This window comes from Gigantopelta aegis, chromosome 8 (assembly GCF_016097555.1).
Source record: "Gigantopelta aegis isolate Gae_Host chromosome 8, Gae_host_genome, whole genome shotgun sequence".
In the NCBI taxonomy this organism is placed as follows: domain Eukaryota; kingdom Metazoa; phylum Mollusca; class Gastropoda; order Neomphalida; family Peltospiridae; genus Gigantopelta; species Gigantopelta aegis.
Window position 1 is genome coordinate 79,153,976 of NC_054706.1, and position 19,684 is coordinate 79,173,659.

A 19,684-nucleotide genomic window follows, 5' to 3' on the forward strand; every position below is an offset into this window, starting at 1 on the left:
GTTCTCTTTCAGATGCAGTATAAACAGAACGTGTCTTCGTACCTAACAGTAAGGATGTAAAGAGGTATTTTGTAACATTATCTCATGTTCTCTTTCAGATGCAGTATAAACAGAACGTGTCTTCGTACCTAACAGTAAGGATGTAAAGTGGTATTTTGTAACATTATCTCATGTTCTCTTTCAGATGCAGTATAAACAGAACGTGTCTTCGTACCTAACAGTAAGGATGTAAAGTGGTATTTTGTAACATTATCTCATGTTCTCTTTCAGATGCAGTATAAACAGAACGTGTCTTCGTACCTAACAGTAAGGATGTAAAGTGGTATTTTGTAACATTATCTCATGTTCTCTTTCAGATGCAGTATAAACAGAACGTGTCTTCGTACCTAACAGTAAGGATGTAAAGTGGTATTTTGTAACATTATCTCATGTTCTCTTTCAGATGCAGTATAAACAGAACGTGTCTTCGAACCTAACAGTAAGGATGTAAAGCGGTATTTTGTAACATTATATCATGTTCTCTTTCAGATGCAGTATAAACAGAACGTGTCTTCGTACCTAACAGTAAGGATGTAAAGCGGTATTTTGTAACATTATCTCATGTTCTCTTTCAGATGCAGTATAAACAGAACGTGTCTTCGTACCTAACAGTAAGGATGTAAAGCGGTATTTTGTAACATTATCTCATGTTCTCTTTCAGATGCAGTATAAACAGAACGTGTCTTCGTACCTAACAGTAAGGATGTAAAGCGGTATTTTGTAAAATTATCTCATGTTCTCTTTCAGATTCAATATAAACAGAACATGTCTTCGTACCTAACAGTAAGGATGTAAAGTTGTATTTTGTAAAATTATCTCATGTTCTCTTTCAGATTCAGAATAAACAGAACGTATTCTTATACCTAACAGTAAGGATGTAAGGATGTAAAGTTGTATTTTGTCAAATCAGATCATAACTTGAGTGTGTTCTCTTACCTAGCAGTAACGACTCGAGAGATTCGTTCTCTAGCCACGACCCAGACAACGACGACCCCGTCTGAACCCCGACCTCATCCTGACCCAGACCAAACAAATCCTCCGACGGAAGACTCATGTCATCACGTGACCACCGGGGACGTCCAAAATTCTCGTCGCTACTGACAACCGAGGGAGACAGCTGTGTGTGACTCATACTGACACAGGCAGCGGACTTGTGTCTGCGTCGATCGTGTCGCGCCGGCGGTGGAGGTTTCGACTCGTACGATTCCTGGTACAGAACCAAACACTTCTCACAAAGGCCTGTGTTGCCAACCTTTGTACCACCTCCACTTGTTGTTATGGTGATGATGCGGTTTCCATGCAACCAAGTCTGGCTTTGTCCCCCAGACAGCAGGAACTGGACAAGGTGTGATCTGAAAATGCAGTTTGAAATCACAATGTAATAAGACACATTGTTTGCAACTCTTTCAGTTATAATTACAAATAAGCTCTACATCCTGCATCTCTCTCCCCCACCTTCCCTCTTTCTCTCCTCTCCCTCTGTCTCGCTCTCTCTCTGTCTGTAAGGCATGGCCGCGAAGTATACACACAATATGTTTACTGATCTGTGAGGCATGGCCGCGAAATATACACACAACATATTTACTGACCTGTGAGGCATGGCCGCGAAGTATAGACGCAACATATTTACTGACCTGTGAGGCATGACTGCGAAGTATACACACAATATGTTTACTGACCTGTGAGGCATGGCCGCGAAATATACACACAACATATTTACTGACCTGTGAGGCATGGCCACGAAATATACACACAACATATTTACTGACCTGTGAGGCATGGCCGCGAAGTATAGACACAATATGTTTACTGACCTGTGAGGCATGGCCGCGAAATATACACACAATATGTTTACTGACCTGTGAGGCATGGCCGCGAAATATACACACAACATATTTACTGACCTGTGAGGCATGGCCACGAAATATACACACAACATATTTACTGACCTGTGGGGCATGGCTGCGAAGTATACACACATTTACTGACTTGTGAGGCATGGCCTCGAAATATACACACAACATATTTACTGACCTGTGGGGCATGGCCGCGAAGTATACACACAATATGTTTACTGACCTGTGGGGCATGGCCACGAAATATACACACAAGATATTTACTGACCTGTGGGGCATGACTGCGAAGTATACACACAATATGTTTACCGACCTGTGGGGCATGGCCACGAAATATACACACAACATATTTACTGACCTGTGGGGCATGGCTGCGAAGTATACACACAACATATTTACTGACCTGTGAGGCATGACTTCGAAGTATACACACAATATGTTTACTGACCTGTGAGGCATGGCTGCGAAGTATACACACAACATATTTACTGACCTGTGGGGCATGGCTGCGAAGTATAGACACAATATGTTTACTGACCTGCGAGGCATGGCCGCGAAGTATAGACACACGTTTACTGACCTGTGAGGCATGGCCGCGAAGTAGACACACGTTTACTGACCTGTGAGGCATGGCCGTGAAGTAGACACACGTTTACTGACCTGTGAGGCATGGCCGCGAAGTATAGACACATGTTTACTGACCTGTGAGGCATGGCCGCGAAGTAGACACATGTTTACTGACCTGTGAGGCATGGCCGCGAAGTATAGATGCAACATGTTTACCGACCTGTGAGGCATGGCCGCGAAGTATAGACACATGTTTACTGACCTGTGAGGCATGGCTGCGAAGTATACACGCAACCTGTTTACTGACCTGGGAGGCATGGCCGCGAAGTATACAGATGTTTACTGACCTGTGAAGCATGGCTGTGAAGTATAGACACATGTTTATTGACCTGTGAGGCATGTCTGTAAAGTATACACGCAACCTGTTTACTGACCTGTGAGGCATGACCGCAAAGTTGCTGAATGTGTTTACTGACCTGTGAGGCATGGCTGCGAAGTTGCCGAACGTGTATCTAGCTGGGTTGAAGTATACACACATGTTTACTGACCTGTGAGGCATGGCCGCGAAGTTGCCGAACGTGTATCTGGCCATGACGTCCGTGCAGGTCTCGGTGAGCTCCTTGTGGAACTGCGACATCTTCTCATCCATGACGGGACGGCGGTCACGCTGCAGCATGGAGGCACCCGTCGATCTCCGGAATCTACAAACAACAATCAGTGATGTTCAAACACAACTACTTATACTAACAAACCAAATCAAGAAAATCCTATTTTTAACTATTTGGAGAGCTGACAACTATCTGACTATATCCAAAATCATGGAATTTGGAAAAACATGGTTTCAGAAAAATTGCAAAAGAAGGCATTTTTATTTACATTTTTAAATTAAATAGCTTTGCATCATTCCTATTAAATGTATGTTAATGTGCTCTCTACTTCTATACAGTAAGTGGCACAACTGCTGCTGTGCCCATTAAACAAAGAACTGGGGTGCTGCAACTTTTTATCTTAAGCTGACATGAATTGTTAATTATTTTATCAAACAGACTAGAGAAAAACATAGAGTTTTCACTATTGTTGAAAGCAGGAGGCTGTTTGAGAAAAATAGATGGCTATGTGAGCTAACTGCAGCGAAGTCCATTATTGTAAGCATGACCTCTCTGGTCTAACGTGTGATGAAAGACCACTCACCTGCTTTGAGCTCCCTGTGTACTAACCAGACCGACTTGACCTCTCTGAAAGACCACTGATCTGCTTTGAGCTGCCTGTGTACAAACCAGACCGACTTGACCTCTCTGGTCTAACATGTTATGAAAGACCACTGACTTTTGAGCTCCTTGTGTACGAACTAGACCGACTTGTCCTCTCTGGTCTAACGTGTGATGAAAGACCACTGACTTTTGAGCTCCTTGTGTACGAACTAGACCGACTTGTCCTCTCTGGTCTAACGTGTGATGAAAGACCACTTACCTGCTTTGAGCTCCCTCAGTGTACGAACCAGATAGACTTAAATGCAGCATTTGACCAAAAAAAAATCACTAGCCGTTGGGCACGGTGATAGTTATTTCTCAGCCCAACATTGAATATCACTAGCCGTGTGATGAAAGACCACTCACCTGCATTGAGCTCCCTCAGTGTACGAACCAGATCTACATGAACTCTCTGGTCTAACTTGTGATGAAAGACCACTCACCTGCTTTGAGCTCCCTCAGTGTACGAACCAGACCGACTTGACCTCTCTGGCCTAACATGTGATGAAAGACCACTGACCTGCTTTGAGCTCCCTGTGTACGAACCAGACCGACTTGACCTCTCTGGCCTAACGTGTGATGAAAGATCACTGACCTGCTTTGAGCTGCCTGTGTACAAACCAGACCGACTTGACCTCTCTGGTCTAACGTGTGATGAAAGATCACTGACCTGCTTTGAGCTGCCTGTGTACAAACCAGACCGACTTGACCTCTCTGGTCTAACGTGTGATGAAAGATCACTGACCTGCTTTGAGCTGCCTGTGTACAAACCAGACCGACTTGACCTCTCTGGTCTAACGTGTGATGAAAGACCACTTACCTGCTTTGAGGTCCCTCAGTGTACGAACCAGATCGACTTAAATGCAGTATTTGACCCAAAATAAATCACTAGCCGCTGGGCACGGTGACAGTTATTTCTCAGCCCAACATTGAATATCACTAGCCATGAGAGTGGGCTACCATGATCTAGAAGTCCTGACTCACCTGCTTTGAGCTCCCTCAGTGTACGAACCAGATCGACTTCGATCTCTCGAGTCCTGATTTTGTAAATGTAGCATGGAATTCTCTTCAAACTGCTGAAGCACATTAGCTTTCAAACTCTGCAAATAAATGTGATAAATAAAACATCTGCAAATGTTTATAAAATGAATTAACAATAGATCAAAATTTTAAGTAAATTAAAAATAAAATATAACCAATACATATAATCTTAATTATACCATAAAATATTGTTATCACCAATAAATATAATTTTATACACTATTTACTTCACGAAAAAGTTAACTTGTTGTTATGACAATGTAAGCAATAAGTAAACAAAGACATCTTTTAACATAATAATTTTACCTTCTGAATAAATTTAACGAAAGCTTTCCTAAATGGCAGACGACACCGTATGAACCAGATGGCTATGACGTGGTGAGCGAGAGAGACGGTGTAATGACTGAATCTGAAATACATGCAAATAAAACACATTCAGCGCATTTTAAATATAAAACAAACCATTACTTAAAAATAGGTTACATCCTTACCATATTTCAAAACCCAACAGTGGACGAAGAAATATCAGTGATAATAACCAAACTAAGAAACACTAACATTCACTAAATTTGTAAAAGTAAATTTAAATCTCTTGCTCTCAGAAAGAAAAACAACATTTGCCAGGGCCCAATATTTAACACAAGCCACTGTTCTGTTCACAGGTCAGTTAGGATAATTTAAATTCATGAGAACTGCTATGCTTTAAAATTAAGAGTTGCAAATTATTTTTTACAGATTTTAAGACTGAATTTGGACATTTGAAAATCAATTTGCTTAAAATACATTTGAAAATCTGTTCCAAACGACAAAGAAAAGATACTGAAGTGTAACTTACTTAAAAGGGTTTGTGTACGGAAGAGCGATCGCGAACACACTCATATACTGATCTTCCACAAAGTTGACATACAGATTCTGTAGTCTCACAATACCTGAAAAAACCCACAACAATAGTCTATACAGACTGAACCTCATACAACACCTGATTAAAACATGGACATGCATGAATATCAAACACACAAGATGAACAATTTTCATTATGAGGGGGTTAATAACATTGATAAAACACAATTGGCTGAATTTATGTACAGTATTATTCCTTAAACACATCACATTTATAAAGAGCTGTGTATATTTAATAATTATGATGTTATATGTTAAACCTTAAAGCACAAATTGCTGAGGTAAGAATTGAACTGAAACAAAATTTGATAACAATATCTCATCATGTTGGTTTAATAAAATATACCTAAAGACATTCTTTTACATGTAAAAGTTTATATTTTTTACCATAAGATAATGTACACATATTAATACATTAAACAAGAAAGCAGACATAAAACAAAGAAAAAAAGGAAATAAAGAAAGAAAAGAAAAGAAAAAATAAAGAAAAGAAAGGATGGAAGGATGGAAGAAAGAAAGAAAGAAAGAAAAGAATGAAATCAAGAAAGAAAATGAAGAATGGAATTTTTAAAATCTTAACGTGTGGTTGCAATGTTTTTCATATCTAAAGCTCGTACTGTGACTCACTTGAGAGAAACGCGAGGACGGGGATGGCCATGGAAATGGTTGCGGAGATCTTCGACAGGGAGAGTAGGACGGACGGCAGCTGTCTCATCATGACGTCCTGCATCTCGAGTGACGATATCCGCAGAGCACTGACGCACACCTTCGCACACTTTGACACGAGGCCAAACTCCAAACACTTGATCAATTCACGCTGAAATTAAATTATATAAATAAACTACATCCATGGAAATTAAAATATATGAAACAGATATTAAAATAATTTCAAACATTTTCTATGCTATGTGAGGTCAATGTGAAAACACAAATGTTTGATATAACACTGCCAACTCATAAAAGAATCTTCCAAATTAATTTTATTATTACTAAAAAAAATTTAAAACAAAACAAATGTATACTAAAATGATAACGACAAGTTTTAAAAAAGAATAAACTGAAAGACCTATTAGATGTCGCCAGAAAAAAATGTTTTAAATTATTGGCAAACCAAAACATAAGTTGACACTTTTGTTGATTTATTAATATAAAATATATGATACCGACCTGTCTGTTTCTGTCAAGGTAATCATGGTAGGTTACCATGGCAGCCAATACAGGAAATATATAGGTGTGGAAGTCCGAGCGGGTGAACTTTGGTGGTAAACTCTGCAGCTTCTCTGGAAATCCGAGACACCTGTCGTTTACCTGCAGTACAAAACAGATTACAAAACATAATGGTTTGGTTTGTTTAACAACACCACTAGAGCAAATTGATTCATTAATCATTGGCTATTGGATGTCATACATTTCGTAATTTTGACATATAATCATCAGAGGAAACCCGCTAAATTTTGTCTAATGCCGAAAAGGATCTTTTATATGCATTTTCCCCACAGACAGGATAGCACATACCACCACCTTTGATATACCAGTCATGGTGCACTGGATGGAACGAGAAATAGACAAAACATAAAATCTTATGTTACAAAATATAGCTTAGAATCAAAAATATAATTTATATTAACAGACTATACTATTATATTAGATTATAACACATATCTTACATTATAAAATACATATTGAGTTATAAAATGACTTGAATGACACAATTATACATCTCAAACTATAAAATACATCTTGGATTAAAAAATATATTTTCAATAAACAATATAACATGCTTACAAATAAATGCTTATATTACATTTCCCTTCAAAAGCTATTAGAATGGCACGTAATCAAGATATAATTGCTATGATGGAAGAAAATACTGTCATTTTTTTAAATTGTACTATTTTATGAATTATGAATACGAAGTGAACTTACAGTAAGATAGATTTATTGCATACAAATAAACAATGGTGTTGAAATTGTCTGTCATTGACATTAATAGACTGGAGAAAACTTGGAGTGTTTTCTCTTTTATAGATACATTACCTGTCCTTAACAAGTGCACCTCCCCCCCCCCCCAACAAGTGGACCAGACCACTTGCATGGTGGGTGGGTGGGGTGGGGGGGGGGGAGGTGTTGAGGACAGGTAATGTTGAAAAGAAAAACTTGTTTTTACCATTGAGCACAATCTGTGGCAAAGAATGTCCACCAGGCAGTGTTCGGCAGAGAGGATGAGTGTTTTGTTCTGCAGGACTAAAGGCAGTTTCTCCAGAACACATTTCAACACATCCCAGTCAAATTCCTAAAACATAATCAAATATAAAACCAAGTATAACCGTTACAGGTATAAAGATTAAATCTATTCATCTTGTAACAAACAATACTTTAAAGTCATATGGTTTTTAATGTTATAAAGAGACAGGGCAAAGGGAAGAGAAAGAGACAAGTAGAAGATATACATACATACATACATACATACATACATACATACATACATTCATTCATACATCAATACATACTAGCCAGTGCCAGGTCTGCCCACTGTTTCATGCATGTAAGCTGGATCGACCGCGTAGATTGTAGGCCCCATGCATATGGTTGAGTTAAAGAACTTTCTTTTTCATGGAAGCTTCGATAGCTCAGAGCACATCGTGGTTAGTCTTGCAATTTGCGGGCGAATTGGTGCCACAGGTTCGAGTCCCAGCAACGGCATGGGACAATTTGTGAGGCCAGAAAGGATTTAATTATCCCCTGCGCCAGTGCGTTAATATCTATGTATGTAACAGTCAACCTCGACATACATGCAATATATAGATATTCATACATCAATACATATATACATAGAGGTTATTACCAGAGTGTTTTTCGGTATTGTCAATATTATATATTAGGAATAAAAATTGTATTATGCGAGCCTCTGGCGAGCATAATACATTATTTTTATTCCTAATATATGATATTGACGATACCGAAATACACAAGGGTAATAATCTCTTTATCATATAAGCTCAAGCTTAATTAATATGTGTTTTTGTAAACTGTACACACAACTTTAATTCCAGTTCGCCATTACTGGATATTTAAATGACATAAGAATATGTGGTGCGGTGTATTTTTGAATGGAAATGACGTCAAACTCGAATGACAGCATTTTGGATGTCCTTACATCAAAATAAAGTTATGCCTAACGTTTTTTGTTTTCTGAACGCTGGACAGCTTTCAGTGTCAAATTGCCATTGAAATGTTTTTATTTGATGACTATGAATGCATATGTCAATCATGGAGTGTCACCCAAGTACGTTTGCTTAAATGTCAATAAACTAGTGCCGTGACCTCGATTAATTTACATCTAATTTGCAAAGTTATCAAATTCTTAAAGTATGTGATCTAAAAATATCACATACTTTGATTGCACTGAAAATGTAAGATATTATATGATAAATTAATATATTATACATACATACATACATACATACATATATATATATATATACAGACACACACACACACAGAGAGAGAGAGACAGACAAACATAGAGACAGAGAGAGAGAGAGAGAGAGAGACAGAGACGGAGACAAAGACCGAGACCGAGAGACAGAGACAGAGAGAGTAATAGAGAGAGAGAGAGAGAGAGAGAGAGAGAGAGAGAGAGAGAGAGAGAGAGAGAGAGAGAGAGAGAGAGAGAGAGACGAGACAAAGACCGAGACAGAGAGAGAGAGAGAGAGAGAGAGAGAGAGAGAGAGAGAGAGAGAAAGAGAGATAGTATATGCTGTCACATAGGCTACTCTCAACATACAGTGAATCGGTTTAACCCTGTCATGCTGCTGGGGACCTAATACTTTTCCGATATAGATAGGAGTCGGTGTTTAGAGGGTTGCATTTTAGAATTTATTAAATTCTGGACCATGAAATTTGTCGGGTTTTGACAGGATTCCATTTTTTCAGTGTCCTGTTTAGACCGGTTTCTCTATATATAGATGAACGTACATGCTCCAGACACATGATAAACAATTTGAAGGCCTCGTTGTAGCTAATGACAGAGGGCGCTTGATACCACGGACAGGAAGTGGAACTAGTTGTTGGACTAGCGGGAACTTCATCGTCTTTCTCCTCACTACAAAATATAAAGATTGCTCAAATGATGAAGTGATGTCAAGTAAGTCATCAACTAGTATAAGATAAGATGAGTGCATAAACAGATTCAGTCAATGAAGGATGGATGGATGGATGGATGGGATGGATGGATGGATGGATGGATGGATGGATGGATGGATGGATGGATGGATGGATGGATGGATGGATGGATGGATGGATTTGGACATGTCTGTCATTAGCACAAATTTTTCACATTTATCAAGTACAAAATAATTTGGTAGTCACATCAGCTTCTCTTCTTTTTCTTTGTATTTCCTATGAAACATATTTGCCAAATTCAACTTAATTCACATATAGCAAACAAATGTTTAAACAATCAAGTTTACCAGTGAAAATAAATGAAATTTGATAAGCATCCACACAGCATACCTTTCTTTGCACACAATGTAGCGAGTGTATGCAAAATGAGCATCCGACCCACGGTCAATCAGTCCCAGCCTGTGTAGACTGTCTGATCTCAGCTGCAGCAAAGCTTCAATCACCTGTAATAAAAAAGACTCATCATTCTAAACAAAACATTAAAATGCCATGTAAATAAAAATTATTATCATGTATTAGCTAGCATATCCAGTGTAACCAAAGTATGTGATAGTTTTCAGATAACATACATTCAGAATTTGATAACTTTGCAAATTAGATGTAAATTAATCAAGGTCATGGCACTACGTTTACTGACATTTACACAAACGTACTACAGTGACATTCCATAACTAACATATGCATTCATAGTCAAACAAAAACAAGTCAGTAGCAACTTTACACTGAAAGCTGTCCAGCATTCAGAAACAAAAAAAAGTTAAGTACTAGTTTATTTTTATGCAAGGATATCCAAAATAATGTCATTCAAGTCTGACATCATTTCCATTTAAAAAGACACTGCGTTACATATTCTTACTTACCTTTAACCTTTTCGGCTTAAGTCATTAACAACTATTGTTTGTTTGGTCTTTGGTCTTTTTTCCTTTTTTCTTTTTGTTTTGTTTTCTTTTAACTTTTGTTATTTTATTATATATGTCAATATACATATAACGTGTATACATTTTGTTATCTATCAATTAGCCAATACTCAACAAAATTGAAAACATTAGCTAAAAAACAAAAAAACTCCCTGTCATGGACAGGACTCTCTGGCAAAGTCAGAGGCTGTGCCCAAGACAGGTGTGCTTGAACAGCTCTCTGATGGAAGCATGCCAAAAATTGCCCACATCACACTCACACACATATTCTTACGTTATTCAAATATCGGGTAATGGCTGACTGGAATTAAACTTGCATATACAGTTTACAAAAATTATGATTATATGATAAAAAGATTATTACCCTCGTGTGTTTCAGTATTGTCTATATCATATATTATGAATAAAAATAATGCAATTTTTATTCCTAATATATAACACTTACGATACCGAAAATTACTGGTAATAACCTCTATGTATCCAGATTCCCATTTAATGTATAGACAGCGTGAGTAAAACTTCATCAGTTATTTATGACAATGTCCGACTTTCAAACTAGAAACAAGTATTTAATTACTGTTACAGATTGTAGTTAAACACAGTTTTGGAAAAACCTTATGACTGTCAGTTGATAATTATTGACTTTAATTAAATGTTGCATCTGAGAACTGATCTCTCACCCAATTAATGAAGTTATCTTTGCTTTGTGTGAACATGTTATTTCAATCTCATATGAAAAGGTTGAGAGAAACTAAAGTAATTCCACAATATTAGTTTCAGCACTAAGGACTCCTATGGTTTGAAAGAAACTAAAGTAATTCCACAATATTAGTTTCAGCACTAAGGACTCCTATGGTTTGAAATGTGCTGAGTGCATCATACAATAAAGCGTTTTCTTCGTTGGACTACTCACAGCTTTGCGCACAGTACAGGCGGAGTGGCTGACGTACTTCTGGGAATAGTGTGTGACCATGTGATCAATGAGCAACTCGTACACCTTCAGACAGTGACTGGACGGAACCTGGTACAACTTGCACTACAACAAAACAACAACATTCTAGGTAATAATTCAAGTGTTATTTGCAACTACCCTAGAAAAACGTTAAAAAACCCTCATCCAAGTATGTAATAAACAGAGATTATTATACGAGCGTGTGTCGTACGGATTTTATGAAATGAGTTCCAGGATTTTTGTATTGCCCAAGCGAGAGCCACTGTTTCATAAAGTCAGTAAGACACACACACGAGTGTAATAATTTCTTTATTATCCATATTATTATTGTTATTTTATGAAATGAGTTTCAGGATTTTTGTATTGCCCAAGCGAGAGCCACTGTTTCATAAAGTCAGTAAGACACACACACGAGTGTAATAATTTCTTTATTATCCATATTATTAGTGTTATTTTATGAAATGAGTTTCAGGATTTTTGTATTGCCCAAGCGAGAGCCACTGTTTCATAAAGTCAGTAAGACACACACACGAGTGTAATAATTTCTTTATTATCCATATTATTAGTGTTATTTTATGAAATGAGTTTCAGGATTTTTGTATTGCCCAAGCGAGAGCCACCGTTTCATAAAGTCAGTAAGACACACACACGAGTGTAATAATTTCTTTATTATCCATATTATTGTTGTTATTTTATGAAATGAGTTTCAGGATTTTTGTATTGCCCAAGCGAGAGCCACTGTTTCATAAAGTCAGTAAGACACACACACGAGTGTAATAATTTCTTTATTATCCATATTATTATTGTTATTTTATGAAATGAGTTTCAGGATTTTTGTATTGCCCAAGCGAGAGCCACTGTTTCATAAAGTCAGTAAGACACACACACGAGTGTAATAATTTCTTTATTATCCATATTATTATTGTTATTTTTTATGAATAACAAGGACCGTCTCAAAATATTTCAACCACAACTACAAGGAGATGACGAAATGATGTCATATTTCACATACAACAGTCGGAACCTGGACTGGGGAAGCAAGTCATGTTATTATGTCGCTTCCCAAAATTACGTCATTACACTTGTTATTACATGTGTGCTTCGTATAATTATTAACTTGGTTATGTTGCATTATGTGGATAATAATACAAATGTTATGTACAGTTTACACCAAAAAAAACCCCAAAACATTTGACCTAATAATACAAGTGTCTTATACAATTTAAACTAGACAAAAATATATATTTACAATTTTTAAAATGTGGTTTTATTTACAAAAGTATATTGTTGCTAGTGGTAGGTGAATAAAACAAGTGCATTCACCACAGGTGTCAAGTCATCCTACATAAGATTGATGCACCCATGATTCGAACTTTAATTACATCTCCACCTTTTGACTTTTAGAGTAGTAACCTTGATGTAATTTTTTCCTATTTTCATTTTAACACTGTATATACAATAATATATACTCTACTTTGTTAAGAAACATCAATACAGAATTATCTTTCCTCAGCCTGATTTACCAAACTCTCCCATTATTCAATGTTCAAAATGTTAACATAACAGGTAAACTCTGTGTAACGATCTATTTTAAAATGTTCTATTTCTGGAAACTGGATATATTACCTGGCTCATTATTCCATGATCAATATGTTAACGTAAACAGGTAAACTCTGTGAAACGACCTATTTTAAAAACTTCCACCAGTTTAACAACTGCCATTCTGAAACTGTGAAATGACCTACTTTAAAAACTTCCACCAGTTTAACAACGGCCGTTCTGATGTCCACGATCTGGCTCTCGTCTGTCCTGCAGACCACATCGGCTCCGTCGGCAGTATGAACCGCTGCTGCTTCACCAGTCATCGGGCGCCGTAGTAACTAAAAAACCAGAAATATTCAAAATCTCATTCAGTTTGAACTGGTGTTAGCATCATCTATTAATCACATTAGAACTGATAGTATTTCCTTCAGTATTCAACACATTTTAAAGCCGAAATGACTAGATATTAAACTTGAAAAAAGTAACAGTAATTTGACGAAAAACACTATTATAAAAAAAGAAAGTTATTTGTCATACCTTTTCAACAAGTACAATGATGTCCATGAATTCTGCAGTGTTACAGTCATTGGCCAAAACTAGGAGCATCTCCACGGCAACACGTCGTACTTCTGGATCAGGATCATTTTCAATGTGTCCCAGTTGTGGAATAACAACTTTCTCCATTAAATCGGACTGTAAGAGAAAGTAAACTAATATCACTGAGGCAGAACTGTATGTGAATATAGAAACTAATACACGAGTACCTGTTGAATACAGCTTACCTTACGAGTGCTTTGCCAAAACTATCTAACAAGCAGAAGCGAGTTAAATACTGTTGCAAACCATGAGTTGCATTATTCTATTTCTTACACAACTGGTGGAAGTTTCTTCAAAGGTCATTTTTAATATAGTTTAACGGAGAAACACTAAACAAAAAGCCTCAGCATTAGGTTGAAAGTATGATGTCATAGATATAAATAATGCACACAAATATGATCATCCATTTATGGTTACTTGGGACATGGGTCATGACTTTGGAACAACCAATCCCAAGTCTGAGAATTGATATATTACATATGATGAAGAAGATATTGATCTACAATGGGTCATCCCTTACATGGGTCATGACTGGAACAACCAATCACAAGTCTGAGAATTGCTATATTACATATGATGAAGAAGATATTGATCTACAATGGGTCATCCCTTACATGGGTCATGACTTTGGAACAACCAATCCCAAGTCTGAGAATTGATATATTACATATGATGAAGAAGATATTGATCTACAATGGGTCATCCCTTACATGGGTCATGACTTTGGAACAACCAATCCCAAGTCTGAGAATTGATATATTACATATGATGAAGAAGATATTGATCTACAGTGGGTCATCCCTTACATGGGTCATAACTTTGGAACAACCAATCCCAAGTCTGAGAATTGATATATTACATATGATGAAGAAGATATTGATCTACAATGGGTCATCCCTTACATGGGTCATGACTTTGGAACAACCAATCCCAAATCTGAGAATTGATATATTACATATGATGAAGAAGATATTGATCTACAATGGGTCATCCCTTACATGGGTCATGACTTTGGAACAACCAATCCCAAGTCTGAGAATTGATATATTACATACGATGAAGAAGATATTGATCTACAATGGGTCATCCCTTACATGGGTCATGACTTTGGAACAACCAATCCCAAGTCTGAGAATTGATATATTACATATGATGAAGAAGATATTGATCTACAATGGGTCATCCCTTATATGGGTCATGACTTTGGAACAACCAATCCCAAGTCTGAGAATTGATATATTACATATGATGAAGAAGATATTGATCTACAATGGGTCATCCCTTACATGGGTCATGACTTTGGAACAACCAATGACAAGTCTGAGAATTGATATATTACATATGATGAAGAAGATATTGATCTACAATGGGTCATCCATTACATGGGTCATGACTTTGGAACAACCAATCCCAAGTCTGAGAATTGATATATTACATATGATGAAGAAGATATTGATCTACAATGGGTCATCCCTTACATGGGTCATGACTTTGGAACAACCAATCCCAAGTCTGAGAATTGATATATTACATATGATGAAGAAGATATTGATCTACAATGGGTCATCCCTTACATGGGTCATGACTTTGGAACAACCAATCCCAAGTCTGAGAATTGATATATTACATATGATGAAGAAGATATTGATCTACAATGGGTCATCCCTTACATGGGTCATGACTTTGGAACAACCAATCCCAAGTCTGAGAATTGATATATTACATATGATGAAGAAGATATTGATCTACAATGGGTCATCCCTTACATGGGTCATGACTTTGGAACAACCAATCCCAAGTCTGAGAATTGATATATTACATGTAATGAAGAAGATATTGATCTACAATGGGTCATCCCTTACATGGGTCATGACTTTGGAACAACCAATGACAAGTCTGAGAATTGATATATTACATATGATGAAGAAGATATTGATCTACAATGGGTCATCCCTTACATGGGTCATGACTTTGGAACAACCAATGACAAGTCTGAGAATTGATATATTACATATGATGAAGAAGATATTGATCTACAATGGGTCATCCCTTACATGGGTCATGACTTTGGAACAACCAATGACAAGTCTGAGAATTGATATATTACATATGATGAAGAAGATATTGATCTACAATGGGTCATCCCTTACATGGGTCATGACTTTGGAACAACCAATGACAAGTCTGAGAATGGATATATTACATATGATGAAGAAGATATTGATCTACAATGGGTCATCCCTTACATGGGTCATGACTTTGGAACAACCAATGACAAGTCTGAGAATTGATATATTACATATGATGAAGAAGATATTGATCTACAATGGGTCATCCCTTACATGTAAGAAAATAACATTCTCCTTTAAATGGAACTGTAAGAAAAACTAAAATAATATCACAGATCCAAAACTGTAGATCATACAATCACAATCATCAATGGAAGGAATCCTCTAGTCTATAAATTAAATAACTAACCTGGTCAAAACTTCCTTCAGCTGTGTTATGCAGAGATACAATTTAAAATAGTTAATAATTTTGTTGGGTTTTTTGTGTGTGTGTGGGTTGTTTTTGTTTTGTTTTTTGTTTTTTTTTGGGGGTGGGGGGGGAGATTGTGTTATTCTCATGTAATAGACTAGTTGTGAAGCACTGGTTGGAACAATTTAAGTCTTCGTTAACAGCAAGTGTATTTGCACTTTCCCAGAGAAAGGGCAATATATTCTTCAGCCTTTAACCTTTAGACTACTGGATTAATGTTTGATAAAAAAGTTTATAATTTTTACTCACATATATTCACTTAAATGTTTTATAAATACATAAAATAAAGTTCATATTTGAATCGTTAAGTATTATTTTTGTGTGTTTTTCAAATTTGAATGGTATTTTAGACCAGTTAATGTCGAATAAAATTCGGCAAAAAATCGAAAAAGTCACGTTTATTTATAGGCATTTGTGGCCAGCTATCCAGTATTTACGTCCATTATTCATTAACAGTGGCTTTCTGACCAGAATGTTTTTTAAAAACAAACTAAGATTCATATTCCAATATTTAGTGATTTTTGTTGTTGGTAAAACAATCAAATGTATTATCAAATTAGCTGTCACAATCAGCTATCAATCCCTGAAAATTACCATGACATGCCGCCATTGTTGTCAAGCGAAAATACTAGCTGAAAATCACTTTTGGAACTACAAATTGCAAGGTATTTTTCATTGAAAACCAAAAAACTACAGCTGCCTTACTGTCAGTCAATCTATTTCCTGTCTGATATTTGTATTACCGGTGAGTGCCGTGTGCAAAATGGTAGGAAATATGAATTGGTGACAGTATGTTGACTGGCACAACATCGGGCAAGATATCTCGCCTGCATTAGTCAGAAGGTTAATATACTAGTTGTTAAGAATAGGTTGCAACAATAATTATGAGTAAACAAGACACTGGTGTGACATCGGGTGAGATATTTCGCCTGCAGTAGTCAGAAGGTTAATATACTAGTTGTTAAGAATAGGTTGCAACAATAATTATGAGTAAACAAGACACTGGTGTGACATCGGGTGAGATATTTCGCCTGCAGTAGTCAGAAGGTTAATATACTAGTTGTTAAGAATAGGTTGCAACAATAATTATGAGTAAACAAGACACTGGTGTGACATCGGGTGAGATATTTCGCCTGCAGTAGTCAGAAGGTTAATATACTAGTTGTTAAGAATAGGTTGCAACAATAATTATGAGTAAACAAGACACAGATCCTGATTCAATAAGAAACCTTTGTATGTTACCTCATAAACATGTTTGTTTATACTCAGTATGAACGACAACACGTTCAGAGACTTCTTCCTGATTTCAGTCCTCGTTTCCTGTCTGTAATACAGATGATTATAAAGATCAACATCATAATTATAACATTTATCAAATACAATACATATTATACATTTGCCGGAGTGGATCTAGGTGAGACTTACATGTGCAAATACAACCCTTGAAAATGCACTTCAGAGAGGTTATAAGACCCAACAACGAGTTCATTAAAAAATGAAAAACAAAACAGAAAGTCCACATAATTAAATATCTCACATACAATAACCATATTCAATGTCACTGATAGTTTCATCCATCTTTGTTCATCTCAATACGACATTTACACCATCCGACCACAAATTGTTGTGAACAAATGTACATCAATGTTATTCTGTTCATTATACCAAAATTCACACCTTCCGACACCGACAGAGCAAATTAGGAACAAATGTGCATCTGACGTCTAAAAACACCTCTTTACAATGACATTACATAATCATAGATGCCATAGTACGTTGGCAGTATACACAGCCATTTGGTATCCTTGATCTCGTCGCACGCCGAAAGTGTCACATGTTGTCCGAGTTACCTATGTCGGCTAGATCTGTAGACATGTACTGCTTTTGAAAATAAGTGTCTAGTCTCATTCAATTAAAGGATTAACTTCGAATAATCAATTCTACTGGTTTTTATGGTTTTTGTAAACAAAGTACGTACCAAGGTACCAATCGATTAGATTGTCAGTTAATGCGCTTTGATAATAATATACTTAATATATAATATACTTAATAGCCCATTCGGCTGTTTCTCATTCCAGCCAGCGCACCACGACTGGTATATTAAATTATGTGGTATGTGATATCCTGTCTATGGGATGGTGCATATAAAATATTCCTTGCTACTACTGACACCCAATAGCTGACGATTAATAAATCAATGTCCTCTAGTGGTGTCATGAAATAAATCAAATTTTTATAACAATTTCAATATAACGACAAAGTGACCCAGGCACAAACATGGTCGTTGTAACGAGGTCTGACTGTATATAATCAAATGTGATCATTTTGACCGTTGCTATTTTGTTATCCGAGGAAATGTTGAATTAATTTTGGGCTTGATTATTTGCAGTTTTAAAACATTACATGTCCTTCTAGTCTATTTCTAGTAGTATACTGTAGAACTACTTAACCTCCTACAACTAGACCTCACCTGAACTTCACCTCCTACAACTAGACCTCACCTGAACTTCACCTCCTACAACTAGACCTCACATGAACTTCACCTACTACAACTAGACCTCACCTCCTACAACTAGACCTCACCTGAACTACACCTCCTACAACTAGACCTCACCTGAACTTCACCTCCTACAACTAGACCTCACCTGAACTTCACCTACTACAACTAGACCTCACCTGAACTACACCTCCTACAACTAGACCTCACCTGAACTACACCTCCTACAACTAGACCTCACCTCCTACAACTAGACCTCACCTGAATTTCACCTCCTACAACTAGACCTCACCTCCTACAACTAGACCACACCTGAAACTCACCTCCTACAACTAGACCTCACCTGAACTTCACCTCCTACAACTAACCTCACCTGAACTACACCTCCTACAACTAGACCTCATCTGAACTACACCTCCTACAACTAGACCTCACCTGAACTTCACCTCCTACAACTAGACCTCACCTGAACTTCACCTCCTACAACTAGACCTCACCTCCTACAACTAGACCTCACCTGAACTACACCTCTACAACTAGACCTCATCTGAATTTCACCTCCTACAACTAACCTCACCTGAACTACACCTCCTACAACTAGACCTCACCAGAACTTCACTTCCTACAACTAGACCTCACCTGAACTTCACCTCCTACAACTAGACCTCACCTGAACTTCACCTCCTACAACTAGACCTCCCCTGAACTTCACCTCCTACAACTAGATCTCACCTGAACTACACCTACAACTAGACCTCCTACAACTAGACCTCACCTGAACTTCACCTCCTACAACTAGACCT

General features: G+C 37.1%; 1 protein-coding gene across 6 annotated transcripts in view; it reads right to left on the reverse strand.

Moving 5' to 3' along the window:
- The window catches only part of LOC121379210 (tuberin-like), a 74,170-nt gene that overhangs the window by 21,911 nt on the left and 32,575 nt on the right, over positions 1 to 19,684 (reverse strand). For all 6 annotated transcript variants that reach the window (XM_041507710.1, XM_041507709.1, XM_041507714.1 and 3 more), the window contains 14 exons: positions 17,627 to 17,708; positions 13,787 to 13,942; positions 13,453 to 13,587; positions 11,669 to 11,791; positions 10,169 to 10,281; positions 9,632 to 9,758; positions 7,821 to 7,946; positions 6,821 to 6,961; positions 6,281 to 6,470; positions 5,589 to 5,682; positions 5,060 to 5,162; positions 4,697 to 4,812; positions 3,011 to 3,163; positions 976 to 1,391 (listed from right to left, as the gene is read on the reverse strand). In XM_041507710.1, the coding sequence (XP_041363644.1) occupies positions 976 to 1,391; positions 3,011 to 3,163; positions 4,697 to 4,812; positions 5,060 to 5,162; positions 5,589 to 5,682; positions 6,281 to 6,470; positions 6,821 to 6,961; positions 7,821 to 7,946; positions 9,632 to 9,758; positions 10,169 to 10,281; positions 11,669 to 11,791; positions 13,453 to 13,587; positions 13,787 to 13,942; positions 17,627 to 17,708 (2,075 nt within the window). The remainder of the gene's footprint in view (positions 1 to 975; positions 1,392 to 3,010; positions 3,164 to 4,696; positions 4,813 to 5,059; positions 5,163 to 5,588; positions 5,683 to 6,280; positions 6,471 to 6,820; positions 6,962 to 7,820; positions 7,947 to 9,631; positions 9,759 to 10,168; positions 10,282 to 11,668; positions 11,792 to 13,452; positions 13,588 to 13,786; positions 13,943 to 17,626; positions 17,709 to 19,684) is intronic.